The sequence below is a fragment of the Artemia sp. Qi Xiang Cuo genome, chromosome 17, assembly GCF_049724085.1.
Source record: "Artemia sp. Qi Xiang Cuo chromosome 17, ASM4972408v1, whole genome shotgun sequence".
Classification (NCBI taxonomy): domain Eukaryota; kingdom Metazoa; phylum Arthropoda; class Branchiopoda; order Anostraca; family Artemiidae; genus Artemia; species Artemia sp. Qi Xiang Cuo.
Genome location: NC_142810.1, coordinates 29,965,213 through 29,991,292, shown reverse-complemented (window position 1 = coordinate 29,991,292; position 26,080 = coordinate 29,965,213). Strand labels below are relative to the sequence as shown.

At 35.9% G+C, this 26,080-nt stretch overlaps 2 protein-coding genes across 3 annotated transcripts in view; one reads left to right on the top strand and one right to left on the bottom strand.

Moving 5' to 3' along the window:
• LOC148942088 (aspartate dehydrogenase domain-containing protein-like) overlaps positions 1-26,080 on the top strand; it is an 83,772-nt gene that overhangs the window by 56,749 nt on the left and 943 nt on the right. The window contains exon 5 of one of the 2 annotated variants that reach the window (XR_016143134.1): positions 4,355-4,499. The exons of the other annotated variant lie outside the window; for it this stretch is intronic. The gene's annotated coding sequence lies outside the window, so the exon portion shown is untranslated. The remainder of the gene's footprint in view (positions 1-4,354; positions 4,500-26,080) is intronic. 2 annotated transcript variants of the gene reach the window in all.
• On the bottom strand, positions 1,646-26,034 carry LOC148942089 (uncharacterized). The gene is made up of 5 exons (XM_089103003.1): positions 25,720-26,034; positions 14,669-14,972; positions 4,525-4,780; positions 2,741-2,883; positions 1,646-1,920 (listed from the first exon to the last, which is right to left on the bottom strand). The coding sequence occupies exons 1-5, from the start codon at positions 25,767-25,769 to the stop codon at positions 1,816-1,818; spliced, it is 858 nt and encodes a 285-aa protein (XP_088959129.1). The 5' UTR covers positions 25,770-26,034; the 3' UTR covers positions 1,646-1,815.

Here is a 26,080-nt window from a genome sequence, read left to right as displayed (position 1 = left end):
CTGATAAAGAAGATAATCACTATTGAAACTTTTTCGGAGTTCAAAATAAACAGACTGCGAGTTCCGAATCTCCTCAATCTTCGAAATATCTTCGAATTTTTGGTCATGGCACCATGAAATTTATTTCATCAAAATTCATCCTCGGGCTTCATGACATTTTTGGGCTCGAAATAAATGCTTTTACAAGCTGGATATTCAAAAAAGTCTTTCGTCCATCACCAGAAGCTTCCAAAACACAAGTTTCATTTTTTTTTTACAACATATCTCTTTAAGCTAAAATATAGTTTAAGATAGGTTATTTAGAATCCCGGATATTCCTTCCCGGCCGTGGTACGCATCATGGATCTAATAGCTCCATAGCGTAAGTTACGGAAACAAAATGCTTTGTGCTAAGGGATTTCAAATTACGGACTCTTATTGAGGGACAATGCTCCACAAAAAGAAAACTATATCCAAACTGTTTTTTAACTGACTTAACCGCCCACGTTTAACAACCATAAAGCCTAGATTTGCATTCACCCTAAACGAAATTAGTGTCTCTACCAGATTACATTTGATCAGTCACCCCATTTTGTCACAATTTTCAACTAAAAATATGCTACTACTACTAACAACTCATGTCAGTCCTAAGCTGTCTGAAGCCTTCAACTTCTTTTTTTAAAGATATAAAAAGAGAGAATATTTTAATTTAGAAACATACTTCTGCCCTGCAATTTAGAATTACGATAAACTTTGAACAGGAAACCGCAGTTTTAAAAGTATTTATGTCTTTTTCTCATTTATTCTCCATCCTCTTCGTGCTATTGTAGACGGGTATTCAAGTAAATAATAATAGTAACGGCGAGGAAAGAGGCGCTAATATACATTAATCCGCATGGTTGCAAAAAGTTCAAACACTATTTTTACTGGTTTTGGATGATTTTTTCCACCCAAATTTATGGTTCCAAGTTTTATGGTGGTAAAATAAAAAAGGTACTTAAGGTATCCGCCTAAGTCCTTTATTACAATTTTATAAGCTGTCAGGTTTCAAAGTTACTTGCCAGACTGATTTCAACAACACCATTAAGAACAATAGACAGTTGAAAGAAATATTAATAATCCAAACGTAGAATAACAATCATTATTAAGCTTTGCTTTTGTTTCTTAGCAAGTATCCACTGCCGCAACTCAAGTCCCTATGATTGACATCAATTTTATTAGGGAGCTTAGAGAGTAAAAAATGAGTTTCATTGTTTTCCCGTTTTTTTGTTATTAATGACCGGTTCTTCGTATAAAGAGGATTTTTTTACAGATTGGATAGAAATAAAAATAAATATACGATACGATAAAAAGCTAAAGGAGAAAAGTAAAATGAAAAGGCAAAAATTATGATGAAAAATAAGATACAATAGAAACAATTTTAATACCAAAAGCATCGATTGTTAACTATACCTACGAGAAAAAAGAAAAAATATAATAATTTCTTGAAAGAATCAAAATTTTTAACACATTTTAATAAGCAATTAGGATACGGAAATGGAAAAATATTCGGCTGATCGTGCTGAGTTGGAGTAGATCAGTAATGAGTCTCAGTTTGAGAAGAAATGGGTCATAAGCCCTTTTGAATTCACCTCTTGTCGTTCAGAGACATGTCTGAACATCAGCATTACCTATGGATTTGAATTTATTAGATTCAACTAGTTAACTGACAGGTTAATTCCTCTTGATTTTTCATAAACCATCTTCAACGATTTTTATTCAATAATAGTGTATTTATTTTTTATTAACGCTGTAAGAAAAAAGGAAAGGAAAATATATCACAAAATGAAGACGCTTTCACAGCATAGCCAAATACAATCCTCCAACTCCAGATAGTGCCGTGACTATATAAGCTGTTCGATAAACAGTTTTTAAGTCGAATCCTCTGCCAGTGTCCCATGCCTGAAAAAAAAAGAAATCAACGAATCAGGTAAAAAAAATGATATACTAAAATATATGAAGAAGAATTAAGAAGTGAAGTGCTTTTTGTTAAATAATAAATTTTCTTTTTTATATTTGAAGGTCTCATAGAAATAATTAGGATGTAGTTAGAGTGGTAGCGGCAACTTAAAAGGCACTTCCTACTATTTTGTTAAAGTCACCCTCCCCCTTTACTGAAATCCCCACAGCGAATTGGCAGATCCAATTTGCACTCTAGTACGCTGGTTGATTATAGAATGTTTTTTTCTAATCTTTTTTGATTTAAGAAAACCAATTACGCTTTTCATTAGTCGGGTTTAGAGATTTATTCGAAAAAGAAAATTTATAAGAGAAATTTTGCTTCTATCAGCCACACAGGGGTGGGTACTACTGCCCAAAGCTCTTAGTCATGGTAAGTGCCGCAAGGTGCCAGGTCTTCAACCCTTTGAGGGCTAAAACCACCTTTGTTGAGGATCAGTACAGGGTCATTGGCTGTTCCCTTTTATTAATTAACGGCGTTTTTTTTTTACTTTATTTATTCTATGGGTTAATTACAGATGAAACTGGTAACTGAGTAATTGCAGACTAAAAGCATATCACATAGTAGCAGATAATAACACCAGGAATATTACTATAATAAAGTTTTTCCATAGTTTTAGTGTAAATTAGTGCCATAACAAGCCCCAACTCTTTATAGCAAGGCTTTTAATATTATTTTTCTTTAACAAAAAATTAGTTCAATTTCACCCATCCAGCAAAAGCATGGGGATGTAGAGTGGGTGAAAGGATAAAATTTACTCACAAGGTGGCGGATTCCATTTAAGACATGGAAAGAGGTTGCCGCTCCCAATCCAAATTTCATCAGAAACATTAATGGCACTGGAATGTTGAGTGAATGGAGGAGGTTTATGTAGTATCCAAAAGGATGACTTGCAAACATGTATCCTAAAAAGCGATAGGAATTAAAAGCAGACAAAAAAAACTATTTTTTTTACAGTGCTGCCATTTTTCAAAGTATAGGGTGCCTCAAAAGTCACCATGTTTGTTGAAAAAGTAAAATTCAATAATGCAGCTGCTTCAGGTACGCTTTGCACAGGAAATCTTTAATACGGATAACGAAATTTTTACTATATATTACTTTTGACAACCATCCGAAAAATTATTTTATATGCCACATCTTCTGGTTGTGACAAAAAAACCTCGTTACATGCATGTATCTTTGTGATATAAGCACTTTATATTTTTCAAATATAAAAAAAAGACTCGGAGAGCCTGTTATTTTGAATCTTCGGGCATTTGGTGGTCTCTTCTGATGCTTTTCGTCGAATTCGTTATATATATATTTTTTTTTTTTAATTCCTCCAAAGCTTATGTTCAGTGTGGAGGAGCAAAATTTCCATTTTGCTAAAAAAAAAAGGAATCATGAATTGTTAGTATATGGTCGAATACCTAGTGACATCTTTCACTTTAAACCACAAAAAAGGGTGTGGTTTTTCAATAAAAATCATAAATATGAAATCAGAATAAAAGTAAAATTGTTATTAGCTTTTACTACTGATTTACAATCTTATTTTGACAGTTAACGAGAGCTCATGGCAGGTCTTGCTGTATCGTTTTAAAATTCGGAAATTTGGTCTGGGAAGTTAAAATAACCCGCCTGAAATAATATCGTCGTGACCAAAAACAAAAGGCGTATCGCGCATTTTCTTTGAAAATAAGCTTGAAAGTGAGAAAGACTTCTGCATTTAAGGTCTCATTTTTAGACACGCATTGAGTTCAAAGGAGGCTGAGAAGACTCACAATTGGGACAAAAAAAAAGGGAAAAAAATACTTAAGTGTCTATAGCTCAAATACTAATTGACACAATTCTAGGAACTGTACACCAAACCGAACCCACAGTATTCCACTATATAGTCTAATTATTATTAGTATAGTCTAATTGTGCTGAATTTTTCTACATACTATCTCGTTTTTGCCACCCTGTAAAATTTTAAGTATGTAGTCCATTATTATTAACACTGTTGGGCAACGCCGTACCCAGGATTTTTTTTTCGGAGGAGGTTTTACTAAAAAAAATTTTTTTTTTTTGGGGGGGGGGGGTTACACAAAAAAAACTCAAAAACGCATATAAAATTTGTTTATATCCATTTTTGTTACGTTTTTACGAGTCAGACAAACATTTCGGGGAGGGTTCAAACCCCTTTAACCCCCCCCCCTCTGGATATGGGACCTTGAGTGATGGGTAACCAAAGAGTTAAAACTTTAAAAAATCTTTTGAGGTTGAAAACGAAGTGTAGCTAAAATAATATTTTTTTTTACCTAAAAATCAAATTTAATTTGATATTCAAGAGTTTACGTGAAGTCGAAATCAAAATCTAAGTACGACAATTTAAATGAATAAATGTTTAAAAATTAGGTTTTTACTGAGAAAATTTCTTCGAAGACCAGAAAAGCAGACATACCCTTTTGGCCAACTTTGGAGCCATTTTTAACAAATTTTGTGACATCATAGGTACAGACATTGATTGAAGTAAAAATAAAGGTGATCACCAGCTATGCAAGTAAGTCTTGTTTCATCAACCTTACCTATTCCTAATCCATAAAGTGAAGTCGTGAGCATCACTCCAGTGACTCGATGTGATATTGAGAGCAACCATGTCCACTGAGGTGCATATATAGTCAGATGAGGTGACATTGGCCTATGCAAAGCTTGTTGTTTTTTTATGTAATTCATAGCCTCTGCTTCTAATAGGTCCTTATTAAATTTGGCTCTGGCGTGTGGTCCTAGTGCACGATGGGGGAGCTCCAGGCCAGCGATTTTAGCTGTTTGTGGCCCTTTGTCCTTAAAAAGGGGAATAAAACTAGAATCAAGTTTAAACCGGGTATTTGAGAAAGGATAGCTTTCTGTTCAACCCAGCTGTTCAGACAACGAACAAGGGTTTTATTATTGAACTAGAAGATGAAAAAAAATACTCATTAGTCTCATGTCATACCTTTTTCCTTGCATTTGTTTTAATCTTTTGAATTAAACATACTGATTATGGCTATTGCCCCCATTAAATCTATTAATGATGTCTGGCAAGATATTGTGTATCTTTTTTGATTGTCTATAATCCCGAAAGCATTATATGTAGGCAACTTCGTTACATTAATTCAAAAGGCGGTATGCTATAGCTTCTACATTTAACAGGAGTTTAGAAAATTCAAAACACAATTTAGTTTGCTATATTGTTTTTCTGACAAAAAAGTTGTTTGTGCAAGAAATGTTTTCAACTAATAGTCACGGTGAGAGATAAACAATTGCTATGTCAAAGGATCAACCATGTCGCTATTTCTACTTTTCACAAAAGGTGATAAACATTTTTTGGAAGAAATATAAACTTCCTAATTATCCTGAAACACAAATAAGATCTAACCAATGGACTGGGCATGCTTCATTTGATACTTGCTTTGCGGGCTATACATAACTCTTGGACAAAGTGTCAAATTGCGCCCTTTGAACTCTAGTTGAACATATATTCCCTGTCAGTCATATTTCTTAAATAAGAAATTCCGAACTGAAGGGCGGAGCTTGGCCACACTGACCCTCTATCAAAGCAGGTTCCTCAGATACCAATTTTCTCTGGCTTAGTTACGTTAATATTACATTAGATCCTCGCAAACTATTATAATTTAATTAAAATAGGCTCTAAGCCCATTGGCGTATATTCTTAATGGACAGCTATTTCTTGTTTGATGTTCTTTAAAGTAAATTTTTGAAATTGCTTTAGAGTTTAGAAAACCAGTCAGAGTAAGTGATGCACAGATCTTTACCTCCAAAAATGAATAATGCGTTTTAATTTTGTTTCAAACCGTTGCCAGAAATTACAAAACGTATTACCAACAAAATGTTTTGTTCAACTTCTTCTCTAATCAGATAAAGTGCAAAAAAAAAATATGTTAATATCTCCAAATACCATTTTATAAGGAACTTATTATAAAATACAACGGCCGACTTTTCTGCACGCCTCACTTCTTTTGGCGGATTTTCCCTGAAACTTTCAGGCCAAGTGATTCTCAATGATAATTTGATAGCAGTAATTTTGAAGCCAAGGAATTTCATCCTCTTCCCAGTGGGTATATTAAAGCGGTTAAAATAAAAAAGAGGAAAATTACCCGCCTCAGCACCCTCAGCTAATATCTTCCTTGTGTTCTGTAAAAACTTATTCGAGCCAAACACAATCAACCATTTTGTAAGCCGAAGTATTTTACTAAAATGTTTTTTGGATTTTGAATACTTTTCTCCCCTAGACCTAGAACTATATTATAATCACTACAAGAAAGGAACCAGTCAATAATTGCCCCCCACCCTCCCCTTGGATGCGTCTACGCCTTTATTATTTCCAATTCCGGACTTGGCGTAGAAAAAGCAAAGATTATTTGACGACAATAAGATATGTTAGAATTAATGCAAATTTTGAAGCAAATATTTTGGCTCAAAAATTAAAATGGTCGCAGTTTGCTACAGTTATAGTATAATAATTTTCCCATCCCATTTGGGGACCTCCTATTTTTCGTTTGCCCCCAGATGGATAGCCGAAAAGTAAATATCCGGCAAACTCCCTATCACTCATCCATAAAACGTGGCCTAGCCATCTCAACCTTTCTTTCATTATAGCCCTAGAGAGTGGGATCCAACTGAATTTTTTTTTAAACAGCTTATTGTATAAAATACGACCAGTCAAACGGGTACGAGAGCAGAAGTCTTCATGCCCAAGCCGCTGTACAGTCCCACCTTTTGATAAATAAATAAATAAAAAAATTATGATTTGTAAATTATCTGGTTTTTTCACTAATTTAAGATTACAACTGTATACCATAGAAGTGGATGATTGAAATGACAAGAGCTTTGTTTGAAAATTATAGATCAACACGAACTTGTTCCCAAATTTGTTCTGCTAATTCTTCGAGTCAAATACGGTCATACGATCGTTTTGGTTTAGTATTTTTCATCAGACCCATGTCACTGCTGTCCCAAGCTTCCATTCTCTCTGTTTCAAAGTATCATGTCTTAAGGTTTATGTTCTATATGACATATGATTTATGTATCTGACACATTACCAGAGTCAGTTTAATAGATATCCATAAACTAAGCCTATGTTACTTAAGCCCTTTCCTTGGGTAATGATCTGAACTTGCTTAAAAACAGATCACCTTTAAAAACAGGATAATTATCCATGTTTTACATGTTTTTCGCCTATTTTTTTACGTGTTTTTTAGTTTAAAAAAAACAAAGTATATTTCAAATATTCAAATTGGTGCGTGATAAATGAATCTCAGCTTCTGAATTATGCAATAATTGTCATCTTCCGTTCATTGGTGTACGTAGCTTCTTCTCTAGGGGGGGGGGGCAGCCATTTCTGTGATGAAGGGCGGGGGCTAATTTATATTGGTAGTTTACAAAACCTTACATTGATAGCAACTTCTGTCATGATTGTGGAACATGTGTATAAAAACTTTCACTAAACATCAGGGATTCGCGAACGAGTTGCAACATTAATCTTCTTGAATAAGAGGCGGACTTTCCCGAATCAAAATGAGTGATTGCGTTTTGTTTGAATGTCGTAACACCATTTTAGCCGCTTTTTCTAGCTTTTTCAACCATCTACCTTTTATCAGCTGCTTTTTTAGCCATCTACCTTTTTTCAACTGCTTTTTCAACCATCTGCTTTTTCTTACAGGAATTTTCTTACAGGAAACTAGAGTTTATGGTCAAAAACCCTTATTAGCTCAGATTCTACAGAAATAGTTTATTTTTCGATCTATACCTGGAGTTAAGTTTCACCTATGAACCAACGAATTGTATTTTCCATAATTTTCTTACAAAAAACTAGAGTTTACGGTCAAAAACCCTTATTAGCTTAGATTTTTCGCTAGCAACTCGCCCTCCACTTTAACTTCGCTAATATATCCTTCTGCCAATCAACCCATCTCCCCAAAACCCTTTTCAGCCATTTCTTGTTAAAATGTTTTATTTCAACTCATCCACACGGGGTTTTCGCTAGCAACTCGCCCTCCACTATAACTACGCTAATACATCCTTCTGGCAATCAACCCATCTCCCCCAAAACACTTTTCAGTCATTTCTTGTTAATAAAAAAATTTTATTTCAACTCATCCACACGGGTTTTTCGCTAGCAACTCGCCCTCCACTATAACTTCGCTAATACATCCTTCGGCCAATCAAGCACTTTTCAGTAATTTCTTGTTAAAAAAAAATTATTTCAAATCATCCACATGGGTTTTTCGCTAGCAACTCGCCCTCCACTATAACTTCGCTAATACATCCTTCTGCCAATCAACCACTTTTCAGTCATTTCTTGTTAAAAAATATATTTCGCTAATACATCCTTCTGCCAATCCACCCATATTCCCCCAAAACACTTTTAAGTCATTTCTCATTAAAATTTTTATTTCAATTCATCCACACGGGTTTTTCGCTAGCAACTCGCCCTCCACTATAACTTCGCTAATACATCCTTCTGCCATTCCTTTTAGTTGTAAACACCCACTTTGAAAAATGGGGGAACGAAAAGTGACAAGAATATAAATACTCTTTGGTCGGGCCAGTTTCCCCCTTAGTTGTAAACACCCACTTTGAAAAATTGGGGGAACGAAAGGTGACAAGAATATAAATACTCTTTGGCCAGGCCAGTTTCCCCCTTAGTTGTAAACACCCGCATTGAAAAAATTGGGGGAAAAAAAAGTTACATGAATATAAACACTCTTTGGTCGGGCCAGTTTCCCCCTTAGTTGTAAACTCCCGCTGTTAAAAATTGAGGGAACGAAAAAGTGACAAGAATATATATCCTCTTTGGTCGGGCCAGTTTCGCCTTAGTTGTAAACACCCGGTTTGAAAAATTGGGGGAACGAAAAGTGACAATAATATAAACACTCTTTGGTCGGGCCAGTTTCCCCCTTAGTTGTAAACACCCACTTTGGAAAATTGGGGGAACGAAAGGTGACAAGAATATATATACTCTTTGGCCAGGCCAGTTTCCCCCTTAGTTGCAAACACCCACTTTGAAAAATTCGGGGAACGAAAAGTGACAAGAATATAAATACTCTTTGGCCAGGCCAGTTTCCCCCTTAGATGTAAACACCCACTTTGAAAAATTCGGGGAACAAAAAGTGACATGAATATAAACACTCTTTGGTCGGGCCAGTTTCCCCCTTAGTTGTAAACACCCGCTTTGAAAAATTGGGGGAACGAAAAGTTACAAGAATATAAATACTCTTTGGTCGGGGCACTTTCCCCCTTAGTTGTAAACACCCACTTTGAAAAATTGGGGGAACGAAATGTGACATGAATATAAATACTCTTTGGCCGGGCCAGTTTCCCCCTTAGATGTAAACACCCGCTTTGAAAAATTCGGGGAACTAAAAGTGACATGAATATAAACACTCTTTGGTCGGGCCAGTTTCCCCCTTTGTTATAAACACCCGCTTTGAAAAATTGGGGGAACAAAAAGTGACAAGATTATAAATACTCTTTGGTTGGGCCAGTTTCCCCCTTAGTTGTAAACACCCGCTTTGAAAAATTGGGGGAACGAAAAGTGACAAGAATATAAATACTCTTTGGTCGGGGCCAGTTTCCCCCTTAGTTGTAAACTCCCACTTTGAAAAATTTGGGGAACGAAAAGTGACAAGAATATAAATACTCTTTGGTCGGGGCCATATTCCCCCTTAGTTGTAAACACCCACTTTGAAAAAATTGGGGGAACGAAAGGTGACAAGAATATAAATACTCTTTGGTCAGGCCAGTTTCCCCCTTAGTTGTAAACACCCACTTTGAAAAATTCGGGGAACGAAAAGTGACAAGAATATAAACACTCTTTGGTCGGGCCAGTTTCCTCTTAGTTGTAAACACCCACGTTGAAAAATTGGGGGAACGAAAAGTGACAAGACTATAAATAATTTTTGGTCGGGCCAGTTTCCCCCTTAGTTGTAAACACCCGCTTTCAAAAATTGGGGTAACGAAAAGTGACAAGAATATAAATACTCTTTGGTCGGGCCAGTTTCCCCCTTAGTTGTAAACACCCGCTTTGAAAAATTGGGGGAACGAAAAGTGACAAGAATATAAACACTCTTTGGTCGGGCCAGTTTCCCCCTTAGTTGTAAACATCCGCTTTGAAAAATTGGGGGAACGAAAGTTACAACCGGGATATTAAATAAGTAGCATTTTTACACCCCCCTCAAAACTTAATTTCTCTTACAAGCATTATATTAACTAAATACTTGCCATATTGGAACTTGTTCATTGTCTCGGGTATTTTTACGATTTCTCATTTAGAATGTGTTACCTCCAAAATTGACTCCCCCCTCCCCTCTCCTACCCTCCCCCGCCCCTCAGAAATGGGGGAACGAAGGGAACGTTAGATCCTATTTGAAATTGACAATACTTTTCAAACGTTACTTGTGTATTATACAGACCACATCGGAGAGGTAAAGCTAGGTCAAGTCACAATGTCATTCTATCGTTACTTTTCAATTAAGCTATTGAATACCTTCTACCAATGTCTCTTGTAGGCGTCAAATCTATTAAGTATCTGAGCATATTCTTTGTATTATTGATGCAAGCATCCCATTCCTCATTATTTAATTACCCGTGAGGCATTGTTAACCAACGCAATACCTTTACGCAAATACCTTTTTGCAAAAAATTCGCAAATGCAGTAACCACCGCTCTCTCACCGTTTGACCCCAAAAAAATGGGTGTTACCTCAGAAAACCCGTCTGGTAAGGCATGTACCGTTCATAGTAATTGGTGACTGACCCGTGGCAAGTCAATGTACCGGTTAGACTACACTGTATATTCATGTGTAATTCAATGTGGGATCAGCGCGAATTGATGCCCTACTACTGCTGATTTGTGGTAGTTTTGCGCTTGGTAGATTATTTGATTTTAGTTTTGCTCATTTTTTGTTTAATGGAGTTCTTTACTTTTCTTTGAAAAACTTATTTTGTGAAAAAAGTTTCTTTAATTAATTTCTGTTCGTTTTATATGGACATAGTCTTTTCAGAGAAAAAGAAAATAGAACTTTAAATATTTTCGTTTTTTAAGATTTTATAGTTCGGCCTGCTATTTGTATGCCGGAGAAAAATTTTCAGCCATTTTTAACAGCACACACCCTTTTAAAAATCTGGACACAAATAGTACTGTTTAATTTAATTCATAACTCCTCTAGTTGACCTGTAATGGAAAACTTGATACCATTCGCAAAAAAATCTGTATACTTTCCTTGATAGCTTGGATACACTTACGCTATTTGGATTTGGTTAAGTTTTAAGAGCAGAAGTAGCCCCGAACGTTTGAACATAATACCCTCATTCGCTCTTGGGATACTGCTGAGATGCCTTATTGGGAATTAGCATTGTCACAGTGCATTTTGATTTAATCTTAAGTCAACATTTAGTTTTTAAACATATAAAAATTGAATTTGAGGAAGACTAAAATCTATTCTATAAATCATATGCAACAACTTTCTATATAAACCTTATATGCCAGAAGGGCATAACTTACAACGCTTGCACTTAGGGCTGTGAGGGGGTTATCATTCTAAAAGACATAATTTCAAGAATTTTCAACTATGACGAATAAAATTGATATCTCAAAATTTTGAGTGGATGTGTTTAGGATAATTGTGGGCGTGAGAGGGGCGTTTGTTGCAATTAACTTACTTTCACCTATTAAAAAAGTCACTAGCCTCTTTAATTTCCAATTGAATGAGCCCTTTTGAAGTTTCTACGACAATGCGTTCAATAAAAACTTTATATGCACCCAGGGCATAACTTACAACCCCTGCCCTGAGGGCTGGGGGGGGACGGGGTTGTCATCCGAAAAGACCTAATTTCCAAAACTTTTAACTACGTTGAATAAAATGGCTATCTAAAAATTTTGATTGGATGTGTTTTGGGAAAAGGTGGGCGAGAGAGGGGGGTTAGTTATCCTCAAATCACTTTCGACTATCAAAAAGGATGCTCGTCCATTGAATTTAAATCGAATGAGCCCTTTTTTAACTTTTTACGAGAAAGATTTCAATAAAAACAATCCATGCCCCCAGGGAAGTACATATAATCCGTGGCCTGAGGTTTGAGCGTAAACTTCCTCCTTACGAATATGTTGTCTCTCTGGAAAACAACTCCCCTCAACACAAAAGCTACCTAAACCTGTGTATGGGCTGTGTTGGGAGACATGTGGGATGGGGGGGGGGGGTAGTTGCTCTCCAATCACTTTCGACTATTAAAAAGGGCACTAGCCCTTTGAATTTCCAGTCGAATGAGCTTTTATTGAAGTTTCTACGACAACGCCTTCTTTAAAAATCTTATATGCCCCCTGGGCATAGGTTAAAACCCTTGCGCTGAGGGATGTGGGGGAGTGTCCTCCTCAAAAACATATTTTCTATCTGGAAATCAACTACGCTGAAAAAAATGGCTATCTCAAATTTTGATTGGATATGTTTGGGGGAATGAAGGGCGTGAGGGGGGGGGGGCGCTAATTGCACTCAAATCACTTTCGACTATTAAAAAGGGTACTAGCCCTTTGAACTTTCAATCGAATGAGCCTTTTTTGAAGTCTCTACGACAACGCCTTCTATAAAAACCTTATATACCCCCAGGGCATAAAAAACCCTAGGAACTTAAAACCCTTGCCCTGAGGGTTGGTGGGGAGTGTCCGCCTCAAAAACAATTTTTCTTTTTTTAAATCAAATACGCTGAACAAAATGGCAGTCTCAAAATTTTGATAAGGTGTTTTTGGGGAAATGAAGGCGTGGGGGGGGGGTCTAGTTGTCCTATGATAACTTATGACTATTCTAAAGGGCACTAGCCCTTGGAATTTCCAGTCGAATGAGCCTGTTTTAAAGTTTCTACGACAACGCCTTCTATAAAAACCTCATATGCCCCCAGGGTATAACTTAAAACGCTTCTCCTGAGGGAAATCAACTACGGGCTAGTTGCCCTCCAATCACTTTCGACTATTAAAAAGGGTAATAGCCACTCCATTTTCTAATCGAATGAGCCCTTTTTGAAGTTTATACGACGACTCCTTCGATACGAAGGGCCCGAGTATGGAGAAAAAAAAACACATTGTGCCCACATCGTTCTTTACTTAGGCAGCGCTAGCAAGCTGCATATGAACAAAAAAAAAATGGAGGGCAACTCGGCCCCTTCCCACGCTCATTTTTTTCCCAAAGGCAACTGGTCAAAATTTTGAGATAGCCATTTTGTTCAGCATGGTTGAAAATATGATAACTATGTCCTTTAGGATGACTTAATCTCCCAAACTCCCCGGGGGGGAGGGCTGAAAGTTCTGAATTTTACCCAATGTTTACATATAGTATTGGTTATTGGGAAGTATACAGACGTTTTCAGGGGGGATTTTTTCGGGTAGTAGGGGGTGAGTGTATCAGGGGTTATGTTGGAAAATCTTTCCATGAAGGAAGTTTTCATTGGGGAAGGGACATTGCTATGAAGGGGGGGCCGGTTTTCCCAGCATTATTTAAAAAGAAGATCAGAAATTAAATATTAAAAAAAAAGTTTTCCAACTGAAAATAAGGAGTAACATCAAAACTTTAAACGAACAGAAAATATTACGTGTATGATTGGGTTCACCCCCTTGTCAATACCTCGCTCTTAAGCCAAAGATTTTTTAGTACTTTCATAAGAGCTTTTTATTTTAAATAACGGCCTTTGTGATTAAGGGGTCATTTTTAAAGAATTGGAACAAAATTTGAACTTTAGCTTAAAGAGCGAGGTATTGACCAGGGGGACGAGCCCCCTAATACACGTATTAAATATATATGAATATAGAAGCTTGTTACGTAAGTTAATTCGTAAGTTACGTATATTTATTACTAATAAAAACGTTCGTAAATAAAATTAAACAAGTTTCGAGAAAGCAATATAACCAAATAAAAGTAAAATTAATATATAAATTTTGTTTTAATTATTCATGTACGGTGAGCCACGATAAAAACCTGCATTAATTCAAAAACTTCCAAAAATTAAATTAAAAAAAAATTTCTTAACTGAAAGTAAGGAACGACGTTAAAACTTAAAACGAACAGAAATTATTCCGTATATGAAAGGGGCTGTCCCCTCCTCAACGCCTCGCTCTTTACGCTAAAGTTTGACTTTCTCACAACTCTTATTTTTTTAAATAATAAAAAACTTCAGCGTAAAGAGCGAGGCGTTGAGGAGGGGACAGATCCTTTCGTATACGGAATAATTTCTGTTCGTTTTAAGTTTTAACGTCGTTCCTTACTTTTCAGTTAAGAAAACTTGTTTTGTTTATTTAATTTCTACTGAAGACGGTCGCTGTATATGTGATCGAAATATCTGGACTTTTGTATCTGTTTTTCACTGTCAAAAATAAATGGATCTGTCCCCATTTGAAAGTTTATTTGTTCGTCTTAGAACGGCAGTGTGGTCTAAGAAAACAACACCTGATTTAAAGGTGTTACGTCGAAAATGGATAAAATCCAGTACAGAAGTCACCCGTAATTTATGTTTATCCATAATTATGGTCATAATGGGGCTTGGGCATGAGGATTCTTCATAAATGAGGAGGAGTCAAGGGAACCTTGCACTTGTCGTCCTCAGCAACAGCAAGAGTGTTGGTAATTCTCCTAGACTGGCTTGAGTCAATGTCACCTTTAAGATATTAATGCAATGATTGCAATTTACTTACAATTTCTGGTTCCTGTTCAGTTTTCTCTGCCATTTCTCGTAAAGTAGATACGCTCCTTTTTTGCGGCTCATCAAGACTCTTCCGTTTTTTCAACAGTCCAATTTTCCCAAGAAAATATTTGATTTTGCTAGTTGTCCAGTATTCATCTTCCCTCTGTATATAACGATATTTTTCGTGCAAGTCGTGCTCAATTTTTGAAATAGGTGGCTCCTCGCCAAGCTTACATTTTGGGTTATCTTCATCTGTCAATTTATGGACTTGATCATAACCAGAGGCTGTCTTTGTAGTGTCTGTTTTTGTATACCTAGAATTTCAAATAACAAAGCATAATCAGCTTCATAACTCTAGTGATTTTTACTGTTTTTTTTAACCTATCGATTTTTTAGTTTTATTTTATTTTTGTTTTAAGATTGCAGGAATACCGAAAAAATTAAATGAAAAATTGTACCACAAAAATTATTAAGAAATTGAAGCATACTGCAGAAATAAATGCTTATTTCAGAATAAATTAGTTTTGACAATCTAGTTTTGAGTTGACAATCTGCAAACAAGAAAGCGTATATTGTCGTAAAAAGTATGCAGTGCTTTTGTTTTCACTCACACGACTTCCCTTTCAATAGCTACAATTTCTGATTTCTTGCTAATGTACCCTTGCTCTTTAGTTAAACTGCATGAGGAAATTATTTAACCAGGTTAAAGAGATGAGATAAGAGTACCATATAATATTATCGATTCCTGTTCAAGCCCTGTTCTCTTGAACCAGAGTATATATAATAGCAGTATGATCATTCCCTATCTCACCCATTATAAAAACCCGGACCGAGGTGCGATTGCTCCAGAGAATGTATAAACCGGTATAAACATAAGCGACATTTGATCTTTTCACGGGTAGACAAGTCAGATCTCTCTTGAACGCGAAACTTGGCTTCAACGTTGGAACACTAATTTGGAAGAAACTAATTTTAAATTTATTTATTTGCAATACATACATGAAAATCGGTAATTAGTAGTGCAATGTTATTATTAGATGTTTTTAGGAATTAAACATAGGTTTCGAAGTCTCAAGTTGGTTTCAAAGGTATTTTGAGAAAGTTTCTGCCAAAATACGTGTTCCAGGGTAATTGGACCGCTGATGGCAGATCAAATGAAGGGAGCTGTTTGTACGCGCCTATATATATATATATATATATATATATATATATATATATATATATATATATATATATATATATATATATATATATATATATATATATATATATATATATATATATATATATATATATATATATACTTCGAAAACTTTACGAAAAAGAAAGTTTTTTTAAGAAAAGAAAAGGCAATATTAAACTTAAGATCAGTAGAAATAGAAGCCTACAATAACTCAAACTCAAAACGACCAGAAATTATTATTAAAGAATAAAAAAGGAATAGAGAATAATTGGTATGGCGGTAACACTGCATATAAATTTATATAAATGTATACATAGTGGGCTGTAATAACGCAAAAGGTAAATATAACATTGGTTTGAGAATGGAAAGAAAGACAAAGAATAAATTTACAACGACAATCAAGTTAAAAATGAGTTTTATTTGAACAATGCCATAAAGCGATGACATTTGATTATGATATTTGGTGCTTCGCATTGATATTTCAGTTCTAAAAGTTTTATCAACTTTTTCTCAAAGGGAAATTTTTCCAAGATTATACAGACTCAGCAGTAAGAAATGCATTTTATTTATTTTCTGGTAAACAAACTGGAAGAATATTCTATAATAACAGTTTTTCTAGCATAAAGCCCCTTAAAATTTTGGATCCGCCTCTAAAATGTATGATGCCCTTTACTTTTTTAAAAACTCACTAAGAATTTTACGAAAAACACATCTTAACAGACATTTGGTATTTTTTTGGATAGGGCTATTGTGACAACTTTTACCACAGCAACCAATAATAAAAACCCAAGTCCTAAAATTGGTCTCAATCAGGAACCCTTATCGCTATCTAAATTCACAAAGTGCAAAGATTTTCAAACGGAGGTGTTTATTGTTTAAAGTTCAGGAAAGGTCTGCCCATTTCATACGAAAACATTGATTATCTAGAAAATAAATATCGTAGAAAATAAATATCACGACGTGAAAAAAAAATTATAAACCATCCAGTGGCGGATCCAGAGGGGGGGGGGGCGCGGGGTGCCCCCCCCCCTAAAGTAGTCTAAAGTAGTGTAATTTACCTAATTAATGCAAGTTTGCATTAATTAACTTGCTCCTAACGTAAGTTTTTCGGACCAACTTATTGTGTGCCCCCCCCCTAAAAAATCCTGGATCCGCCCCTGAAACCATCACACCTATTCCACCAGTTATTAGAAGAAACAAAATTCCTTATTTTCACACATTTCATCAACCCCCCGCCCCCAGATTTATAAAATACTACATATTCAAATCAGGTGAGTCCACTTTATGTAAATAATATATTAATTAATAATTTGTATATAAATTAAGTAATACCTGTTAGATGGGACACTTGCAAACCACTTGGCCGGCTCACCAAATTTTTTTTCTGCTTTCGCAATTACGAATAATGCACTTTGTAACCATTTCTCATTGATTGACGCATACACACTAACCCATAAGCGCAGAAATAAGTGGGAGGAGCTTTTTGTTCGCACCGAGAATGAAGAGCCAGAAATCATCTGCGGTAAAATTGCTGCCTAATTATATAAACTGTGGCTTGAACTATCGGATCCAAGCGTTCTTTAACCGGACCATAGATCAAGAGGCGTCATGTATGAGGAGGGGGGTTGCCCCCTAAAATATGTTGGTACATAGTTAAATGATGATAAAAGCATCATGTTTTTACTAGCTCATTATTTAAATCTATCAAATAGTTCGTGGTAACGAACTGTAAGTAAGGATGGAATCAGTTCAACAGAAACCAGAACTCTAAAAAGCGGAATTTTGATACCAGTAAATACATCAAAAGAATCAGATTTTTATGCTTTTATGCTGATTTCAAATATATAAGTTTCATCAAGTTTAGTTTTACCCATCAAAAGTTACGAGCCTGAAAAAATTTGCCTTATTTTTGAAAAAAGGCGGAAACACCCCTAAAAGTGATGGTGTCATATTGAAACTCAAACCATCACATTCAGCGTATCAGAAAACCTAACTGTAGAAGTTTCAAGCTCCTATCTGCAAAAATGTGGAATTTTGTATTTTTTGCCAGAAGAAAGATCATGGATGCGTGATTGTTTTTTTTCCAGGGGTGATTGTATCGATCCAGTGGTCCTAGAATATTGCGAGAGGGCTCATTCGAACGGAAAATTAAAAGTTCTATTGCCCTTTTTAAGTGACCAAAAAATTGGAGGGCAACTAGGCCCCTCCCACGCTTATTTTTTCTCTAAAGTCACCCGATCAAAATTTTGAGATAGCCATTTTGTTCACCATTGTCGAAAATTTTATAAATATTTCTTTGAGGACGCCTTAATCCCGCACAGTCCCCGGGGGAAGGGCTTCGAGTAATGAACTTTGCCCATTGTTTACATATAGTGATGGTTTTTGGGAAGTATACAGAGGTTTTCAGGAGGGATTTTTTCTGGAAGGGGGGGGGAGGATTGGAGGAGGGATTTACGTGGGAGGATATTTCCCATGGAGGATGTTTTCTTGGGGGAAGGGACATTTCTATGAAGAGGGCACCAGATTTCCCAGCATTATTTAAAAAACGATCAGAAATTAAATAAAAAAAACAAGTTTTTTCAACTGAAAGTAAGAAGCAATATTAAAACTTGAAACGAACAGAAACTTTTTTAGTACTTTCAAAAGAGCTTTCTGTTCTAATTAAAGGGCCTTTGTGATTCAGGGGTCATTCTTAAAGAATTGGAACAAATTCCGAAATTTAGCGTAAAGAGCGAGGTATTGAATAGGGGGCGAACCAACTCATATACGTAATAATTTTTGCTCGTTTTAAGTTCTAATATTGCTCCTTACTTTCAGTTGAAAAAACCTTTTTTTTTATTTAACATAAATATAATCGAATATATGTCTGTGTGTGTGTGTCCTGTATGCAGTGCTACACTGTTCATCCGATTGCCGAGAAACTTTAAGGCGTTGTTCATTACACTATTCACATGTGGGGGAAATTTATCAGGGGGATTTTCCTAGGGGAACTGTCGGGTGGAAATCTTTCAGGGGAGGACTATTAGTTTTTGGGAGAGAATTTTCTGTGTGGGAGAGAAATTTTCTGGGGAGGAGTCTTACGTAGGGGGGGGGGAGAATTTTTTGCAGGGGAATTTCCAAATGCTTTTAAATTAGAAAAAATAGATTGTTATCAATAAACGTGGAAAATTTTCCGCCGGAGAGAATTTTCAAAGTGGGAATTTCTCGCAGGGGAGTTTTCCGCAGGGGGAATTTTATTGAGAGGATTTTCCTTCAATTTTCTTTCTTTTTAGATCACAGCAACGCGCGAGGTGTTAGCTAGTTCAAAAAATAGGAATACTGAAATTAAAACAATCATACTGACTTAACAACCACTGAAATCTTAAACTACCAAAATCATGTTCTCAGTTGGTAAATGCAGAAATTTTACCAACTCAATTTTAGATTAATTGAAAAGATGAATTCGATAAATAAAATGATAGAATTAGTGAAAATAAATGATAGCATTACTGAAAGAATGTCTGTAATGAGCCATAATAAACTTAAGACCAGCTGACATAAAGTCCTATAATAATTTAAAATCAAAACGTCAGAAATTACAATCACAGAATAAATGAATCTATTTTTATTTCTGTTAGTTCAGGGTTTAATTTATTCTTTAATAGCAATTTCTGACTGTTTTAAGTTTGAATTATTACACGACTTTATTTCTGCTGGTCTGAAGTTTAATACGGCTCTTTACTTTTTTTGAAAGACTTCTTTTTCAGAAAGTATTTTTTTAAGTTAGTTTCTATTCGTTTTTGATTGCCCAAGTTTTATTATTGTTTAATATAATGAATGTTTCTCCAGTTCTTCACGTTTTTGGCTTAAGAACGAAAATATCCGATGTAATATATTAGTTCTAATTAGTTTCTTTTATATTATTTCAATATCCCCGTCACATTTCCTGAAAATGTCAACTAAATGTCATTAACCATTCCTGGGATATTGCAGATACGCTCTTTTGAAAACCGGGATGCGCTTAGTGTCTTTTGATCGAGTTCGACACCCACTCAACATTCTTCGAAATATTCTCTTAACAAGCGGGATGTACATAGTATCTTTTGATTGTTGCTTGGCGTCTCCCACGGAAATTTCCCCCCTGATAATTTTGGAGGTTCATTAGAAAGAATATTGAAAGTTGTACTCACCTGTTAAGTCTGAGGCTATAGCGTTGCCTATGGTTCAAATAAATCATTAAAATAAACCCCAGAAACACTTTTGTGAAATATGAAGGGAGGTGTCACCCTGTAGTACTACTGAGGATTACCCACATTTTTCCATGGAAAAATCCTGCTAGACAATTTGATCTCCGCTGAAAATTTCCCCCGGACAATCCCTCTGTAAGATTCTCTCCGTACGTAAAATTATGTATCCAAAGTGAAAGAAAGACAAATAAAAAGAAATCGGTAGACGAATTCAGGAAAATAATTTCCAGATATTTCCTTCCTCCCTGAAAATTCTTCCCCAAGAAATCCCTCCCCCGCGAAAAATTTCCGCACGTTTCCCAACAAGAACATTGAACGTAAGTAATGGACAAATTGTGAAACTTACATCCCTTTTCCTAGGGGCAGTGGAGGGTTATGCCATCCCCAGAGGCATATTTATTGGACCTTTTAATTATGAGGAACCATATGGCTATCTAGAAATTTCATCCGGATTACTTAAAAGGGCACTTTTCATTTTTGTTCGAATGAGCCCTCTAAGATAAGCCTGCATAATTCGAACATCCACAGAAACAGATCAGTTCTCTTTAGTATTATGGTACTACCGTATATGGCTCATTTTCAGTTTTTACCGTAATTTTTACTTGATTTGGGAAAATTGGCTCTAACTTTGCCCCCCCCCCCTCCCCTCGCCCATGATTTTAACGAAATTACGCCACTGAAGATCATTCTTTGGCAAAAAATACCCAATTCCAAATATTTGTAGTTGAAAGCTTGAAAACCCTACAGTAGGGTTTGGTGTTCTGATTGTTTTGAAGTTGGGGAGAGAAACAGACGTCTCAAAGGGTGCACTTTAATGCCAAAACATCTTAGCTCTCATTGAGCCTTCAGATAAATACGGAATTAGTTCTAAGGAAGGGGGATAGAGGTCGAAATTACTATATAATTACCACAGTTCATATAATTATCAGTTCAGATAATTATATAAACTGTGATAATTACTATATAATTTAAGCGAGTGAGAAACAAAGTTAACAATAAGCGTCGCAGTGAGAAAAAAACATATTATGCTTCTGCTTTTGATGGTAAAAGTGATGATACAAAAGGGATCTGGCGACTGATAAATGGGGTTTTAAAAGGGATGACTAATGATAATGATGGACTGAAGAATCTGTTGGTGAATGGAAGTGAAATCACTGATAAACAGGAAGTGGCAGATGCATTTGGAAAATATTTCATGAACACTGGCGCAAATATTAAGCAAGAAATAGCAAAAAGTCTGGAAGACATCTGGAAAAGTCCTTTTTTGATAATGGAGGCGAAGGGCGCAGTTTTTCGTTCGATAAGTGCACAGCAAAGGAGATCGAGGGCACAGTGAAAGGACTGTAGTCCAACTTGGCCGGAATAGATGGACTTAATCTTAGGGCTGTAAATGCTATCCTAGTTTATATATTACCTTGTCTACGTCATTTGATAAATCTATTAAACTGGCAAAGGTAATACCATTGTATAAAGGAGGCAACAAACAAGAACTATCGAATTGGCGACCGATTTCGTTATTGCCTATTTTTTCTAAAGTCTATGAAAAGATAATTCAAAGGAGGCTTTATGAAAATTTTGATAAACTAGGAATATTGTGAGACAGCCAATTTGGATTCCCCAGTAAACATTCTAATAGCCATGCTGTTCACCATCTTCTGGATGTAGTCAATGGAGCTCTGGAAAAGGTTATATTCCTTTAAGGATCTTTGTCGACTTCAAAAAAGCCTTCGACACTGTGGATTTTGAGTTGTTGCTGCGTCGCCTGTCTAGCCTGGGGATAAAAGATGTTTGCTTGGATTGGTTTAAATCATATTCGTATGGAAGGTCAACTAAAGTAATGTTAAGTGACATCGTTAGTGGACTCTATCCTGTAAAATGTGGAGTTCCACAGGGCTCAATCCTGGGTCCGTTACTCTTTCTCGTATACGTCGATACTCTGAGGCTCTACATGCCTGAAGCAACTGTTGCAGATGATACTGCTTTGACGATTTTTGCACGGTCACTGGAATAACTAGTGGATAAAGCAAGCCGAACGCTGGAAAACCTTTTGGTGTTTACCTCCTTGAGTTACCTTTCTGTTAATACTTCTAAGACAAATTATATGATTTTTAGTAGGGTAGGAAAAATTGTAAATAGTGCTTCTATAATATTTGAAAATTTGTCACTTTCACAGGTTTTTGAAAATAAATATTTGGGATTTTATGTTGATAATAATTTTAGTTGTAAGAAACAAAGAAATATGATTTCTTCTGAACTTGCACGAGGTCTTGGAGTGATGCGGCGTTTGAAACACGTGTTATCTTTAACTGTTTTAAGAAATGTATATCATACTGTTTTTCATCCTTTTATTGTTTATGGCTGCTTTATTTATGCATCTAATTTTTCTTTAAATACTAAAAGACTGCAGATTCTTCAGAATAAGGCGCTTCGATAATTGGGTGAGTTTGTTCAGTATGAGCACACGCGTGAATGTTTTATGAGTTTTAGAATTTTAAATGTTCATGAGATCAGGGACCATCAGGCAGGAGTATTTACTTACCATGTGCTTAATAGATTATCTGTAGAATATTTTAAGGATTTTTAAAGTTTAATTCAGATTATCATCATCATAGGACTAGAAGTCGTGGAAGCTTAGTCTCAGAAGTAAAGAGTACGGGTCGATCCAGTTTTGTAATTAGAAATTATGCAGTTAATTTGTGGAATGGTTTCCCGGAGGGCATTAGGGAGTCAGAAAACCAGTTTCAGTTTAAAATTGGAATAAAAAAGTTCTTGTTGGGTGGGAATTAAATGTTTTTGATTGTTGTTTGTTATATTTTTTAGTTATTGGGTTTGTTTTGTGTTTTTTTGTGTGTTTTTTGTTATTCTTATTTAGGCGGGTTAAATTGTATTGAAAGGTAAGAAAAGAGTAGGAAGAGTGAATGAGTTTGGTTTATGATGAAAAATTGTGAGACGCTGCTCAAGCCACAATAGTGGCTTAATAAAACGTCACACGTTCTTACCATTTCTACGTTTGGTTGATAATGTTATTTAAAAAATGTGGTAAGTGCCAGTTAAGTATGATGTAATTATTATTTGAAAATAAAACCCATCTCATCTCTTCTTGATTGAGTTATGGAAATATTTCTGGTCTAGGCTATTATTATGAAAGCAAAGATTAACATTAAACTCCAAAACGAGTAGAATTTATTTCATATAGGAAAGGGACAGCCCCTTCCTCACCTCCAACAACCCCTCATGGTCATAGAGCTTCGGAGGGTGCTCATTCGATCAGAAATTGAGCGTTTTAGTCTTTTTTTTTTTAAGTCAAAAGTAATTGGAGACCAGCTAATCCCTGTCCTCAAACTGTTTTTGATATCTGGTCCTTTTTGTTACCCCTTAGGACATCTGAGCAACATTTCGAGGTACCTATGTTGTAATTTCTCTGTGGCTGCTCAGTTTTGCTTGTGTGGGAATTTCCCATGGGAAGAATTATTCAGCGGAAGGGCTCCCCTTTTTATTTATTCAACAGCCCCTGGAAGTTTCAACTAAGTAGTATTAGTCATTCCTGAGATATTGCAGATATACCCTTTTGACAACCGGGATATACATAGTGCCTTTTGACCGAGTTCTACACCTCCCTCAATGTTCTCTGAAAGTTTTAACTTAATAATCTCGACTCTTCCTGAGCTATTTTGAAAAACCAGGAAGGACAACCTCTATTTTGAATGCCATTTTCAACATCCCATTCAACATTTCCTGTAGTTTCAACTTAATAATCTTAGCCGTTCCTGAGACATTGGAGCTACGACCATGGACAACTGGGATGAACTTGATGTCTTCATGTTCAACATCCTCCTCACCATTCTCTGAATTTTTCAGCTTTATGCCCTTCCTCCAACTGTTCTTGAAACACTGAAGATGTACCGTTTTGACAACGTGGATGCATATAGTGTATTCCAATTTCGGTTATTATTCCTCTTTGCATTCCATGGAAGTTTCAATTTAATACCCATAGCTACTCCTGAGATCAATATAAATACACCCAGATACAAAATTCTGACAGCTTGGATGCACCTGGTGTCTTTTGATCTAGTGCAACATCCCCCTTACATTTCCCTGGAAATCTCATGAGCTATATCGTGGGATATTGCAGATACCCTTTTGACAACCTGGAAGTATTATGTCATTTTGACAGGCAGGATGCAGTTAAACTCTTTTGATTTAGTTCAACAGTTCTAGTTGTAATGTTAGAAGTTGCAGTCTCCATTCACAAATTGTTCCATTCCCAGTCACAAGTGTTGTCGCATTCGCAGTCGAGTAGCATTCGTTGTCGCAGTCGCAGTCACAAGGATCTATAGTCTTAAGTAGTTGCACTCGCAAGTAGTCATGGTTACAAACATTCTCGGTCGTAAGTAGTCATAGTCGCAATCCCAAGTAGCCTTAGTCACAGTCACAGTCACAAGTAGTTACAGTCGCTAGCATGCGAAGTTACAAGTAGTGAAAGTTGCAAAGTCGTAGTCACAGATGCAAGCTTTCGCAGCCGCAGTCAGAAGTTGTTACAGTCACGAGCAGTTGCAATTGCAGTGACAAGTAGTTGTGCAGTCCCAGTTGCAAATAGTCACATTTCACCAGTAGTCGCATGTAGTCAGTCACAGTCAAAAATAATCATAGTCTCAAGTAGCCACAGTTGTAGAAGCAAGAATGGTCCTGAAAATTTCAAATTAATACCTTTAGCTGCTCCTAAGATACTGCAGACCAAATTTTGCCTTTTAAAGGCTTAGGGTGTGTTAACCCTATTGCTGTTTGTGGTAATTTCTATTCTTATTAAGCTTGACTTAATTATTCATTTGTTCTTTGTTTTCTTTATGGGTATCATTTATTCATTGATAGCAATTTCTGTTCGCTTTAAGTTTGAATTATTGCATGACTATTTCAGGTCGTCTTTGGTTGTACATAGCTCTTTCCTTTCTTTGAAAAGCTTCTTTTTAGAGTTTGTAAAAAAAAATCCGTCGTTTTTAATTACATTGTCTTTTATTGGTTATTAAAAGGAAACCTTATAAAAAAAATTTGAAGAAGGGGGGGGGGCTTCTGCTTGACAATTGAGATTTTGGTTGGTGGGTGGGGTGGGGGACTACTATTCCAATGATTGCAAATCTGCATATTCTTTAGGGGGTGAAACCATCCTGACCCCCATCTTGTTATGAGCTTGAAGGTAGAATATGTTCAATCATGTCATTGCGCATGTCTTAGTGTATTATAATCTGTTGCAACTGTGTGTTAAGCAAATGGGATCTGAGTTCATTTATTAAAAAGAGTTTTGTTTTGTTGTCTTAAAATACAAAAATAGGAAGTCAACAATCAATACAACTTTCTTGCCTGAAATCGATTGGTTCTGAAACCTTAATTGAGGTGTCCCAACTGCCCGAAACTTGAAAGCTAATCAATATAAAAATCCAATATTTCGCACCAAGTGCGAAACCCCATTATAAAAATAAACCACATTTTTTTTTTATTTACTGTCGTTGATAAGCTCTCCTTGATCCCCCTAATCTGAAATCTACTTGACCCCCCCCCCCCCAATATTTCCTCAAAGCTTGAACTGGATTCCTTAAGCTAATGAAAAACTTCAGTATCGGCTAAAGCTTCAAAAATTAAAGAAATTAATCAGCTGACCTGACTTGATTGCAGTAAATACCCACAGTTCTGGACTGCAATCGCAACATTCTAAAATTCCAAATCCGAAAGTTTCAACATCAATTTGGATACTGATACTGCTAAACTCTGGCCTGTTATGACAAAGTAAACGTTGATAAAACGACTTAACAACGGAGAGGCAGATTTCCAGCAGGTCATTTAAAAACCAGGTAATGTAAACTAGGTTTTTTAAATACTTAATTTCTATAGTTTTCTAGTAAGATTATCTTCTCAGTGTTGAAATCTCAGCTACTATATGAAAAACAGGTTTTCGCTTTCTAGTGAGGTATTGCTCACTCCGTGACAAAGATTTAGACTTTATTTTTTGGGGTATGAAGGG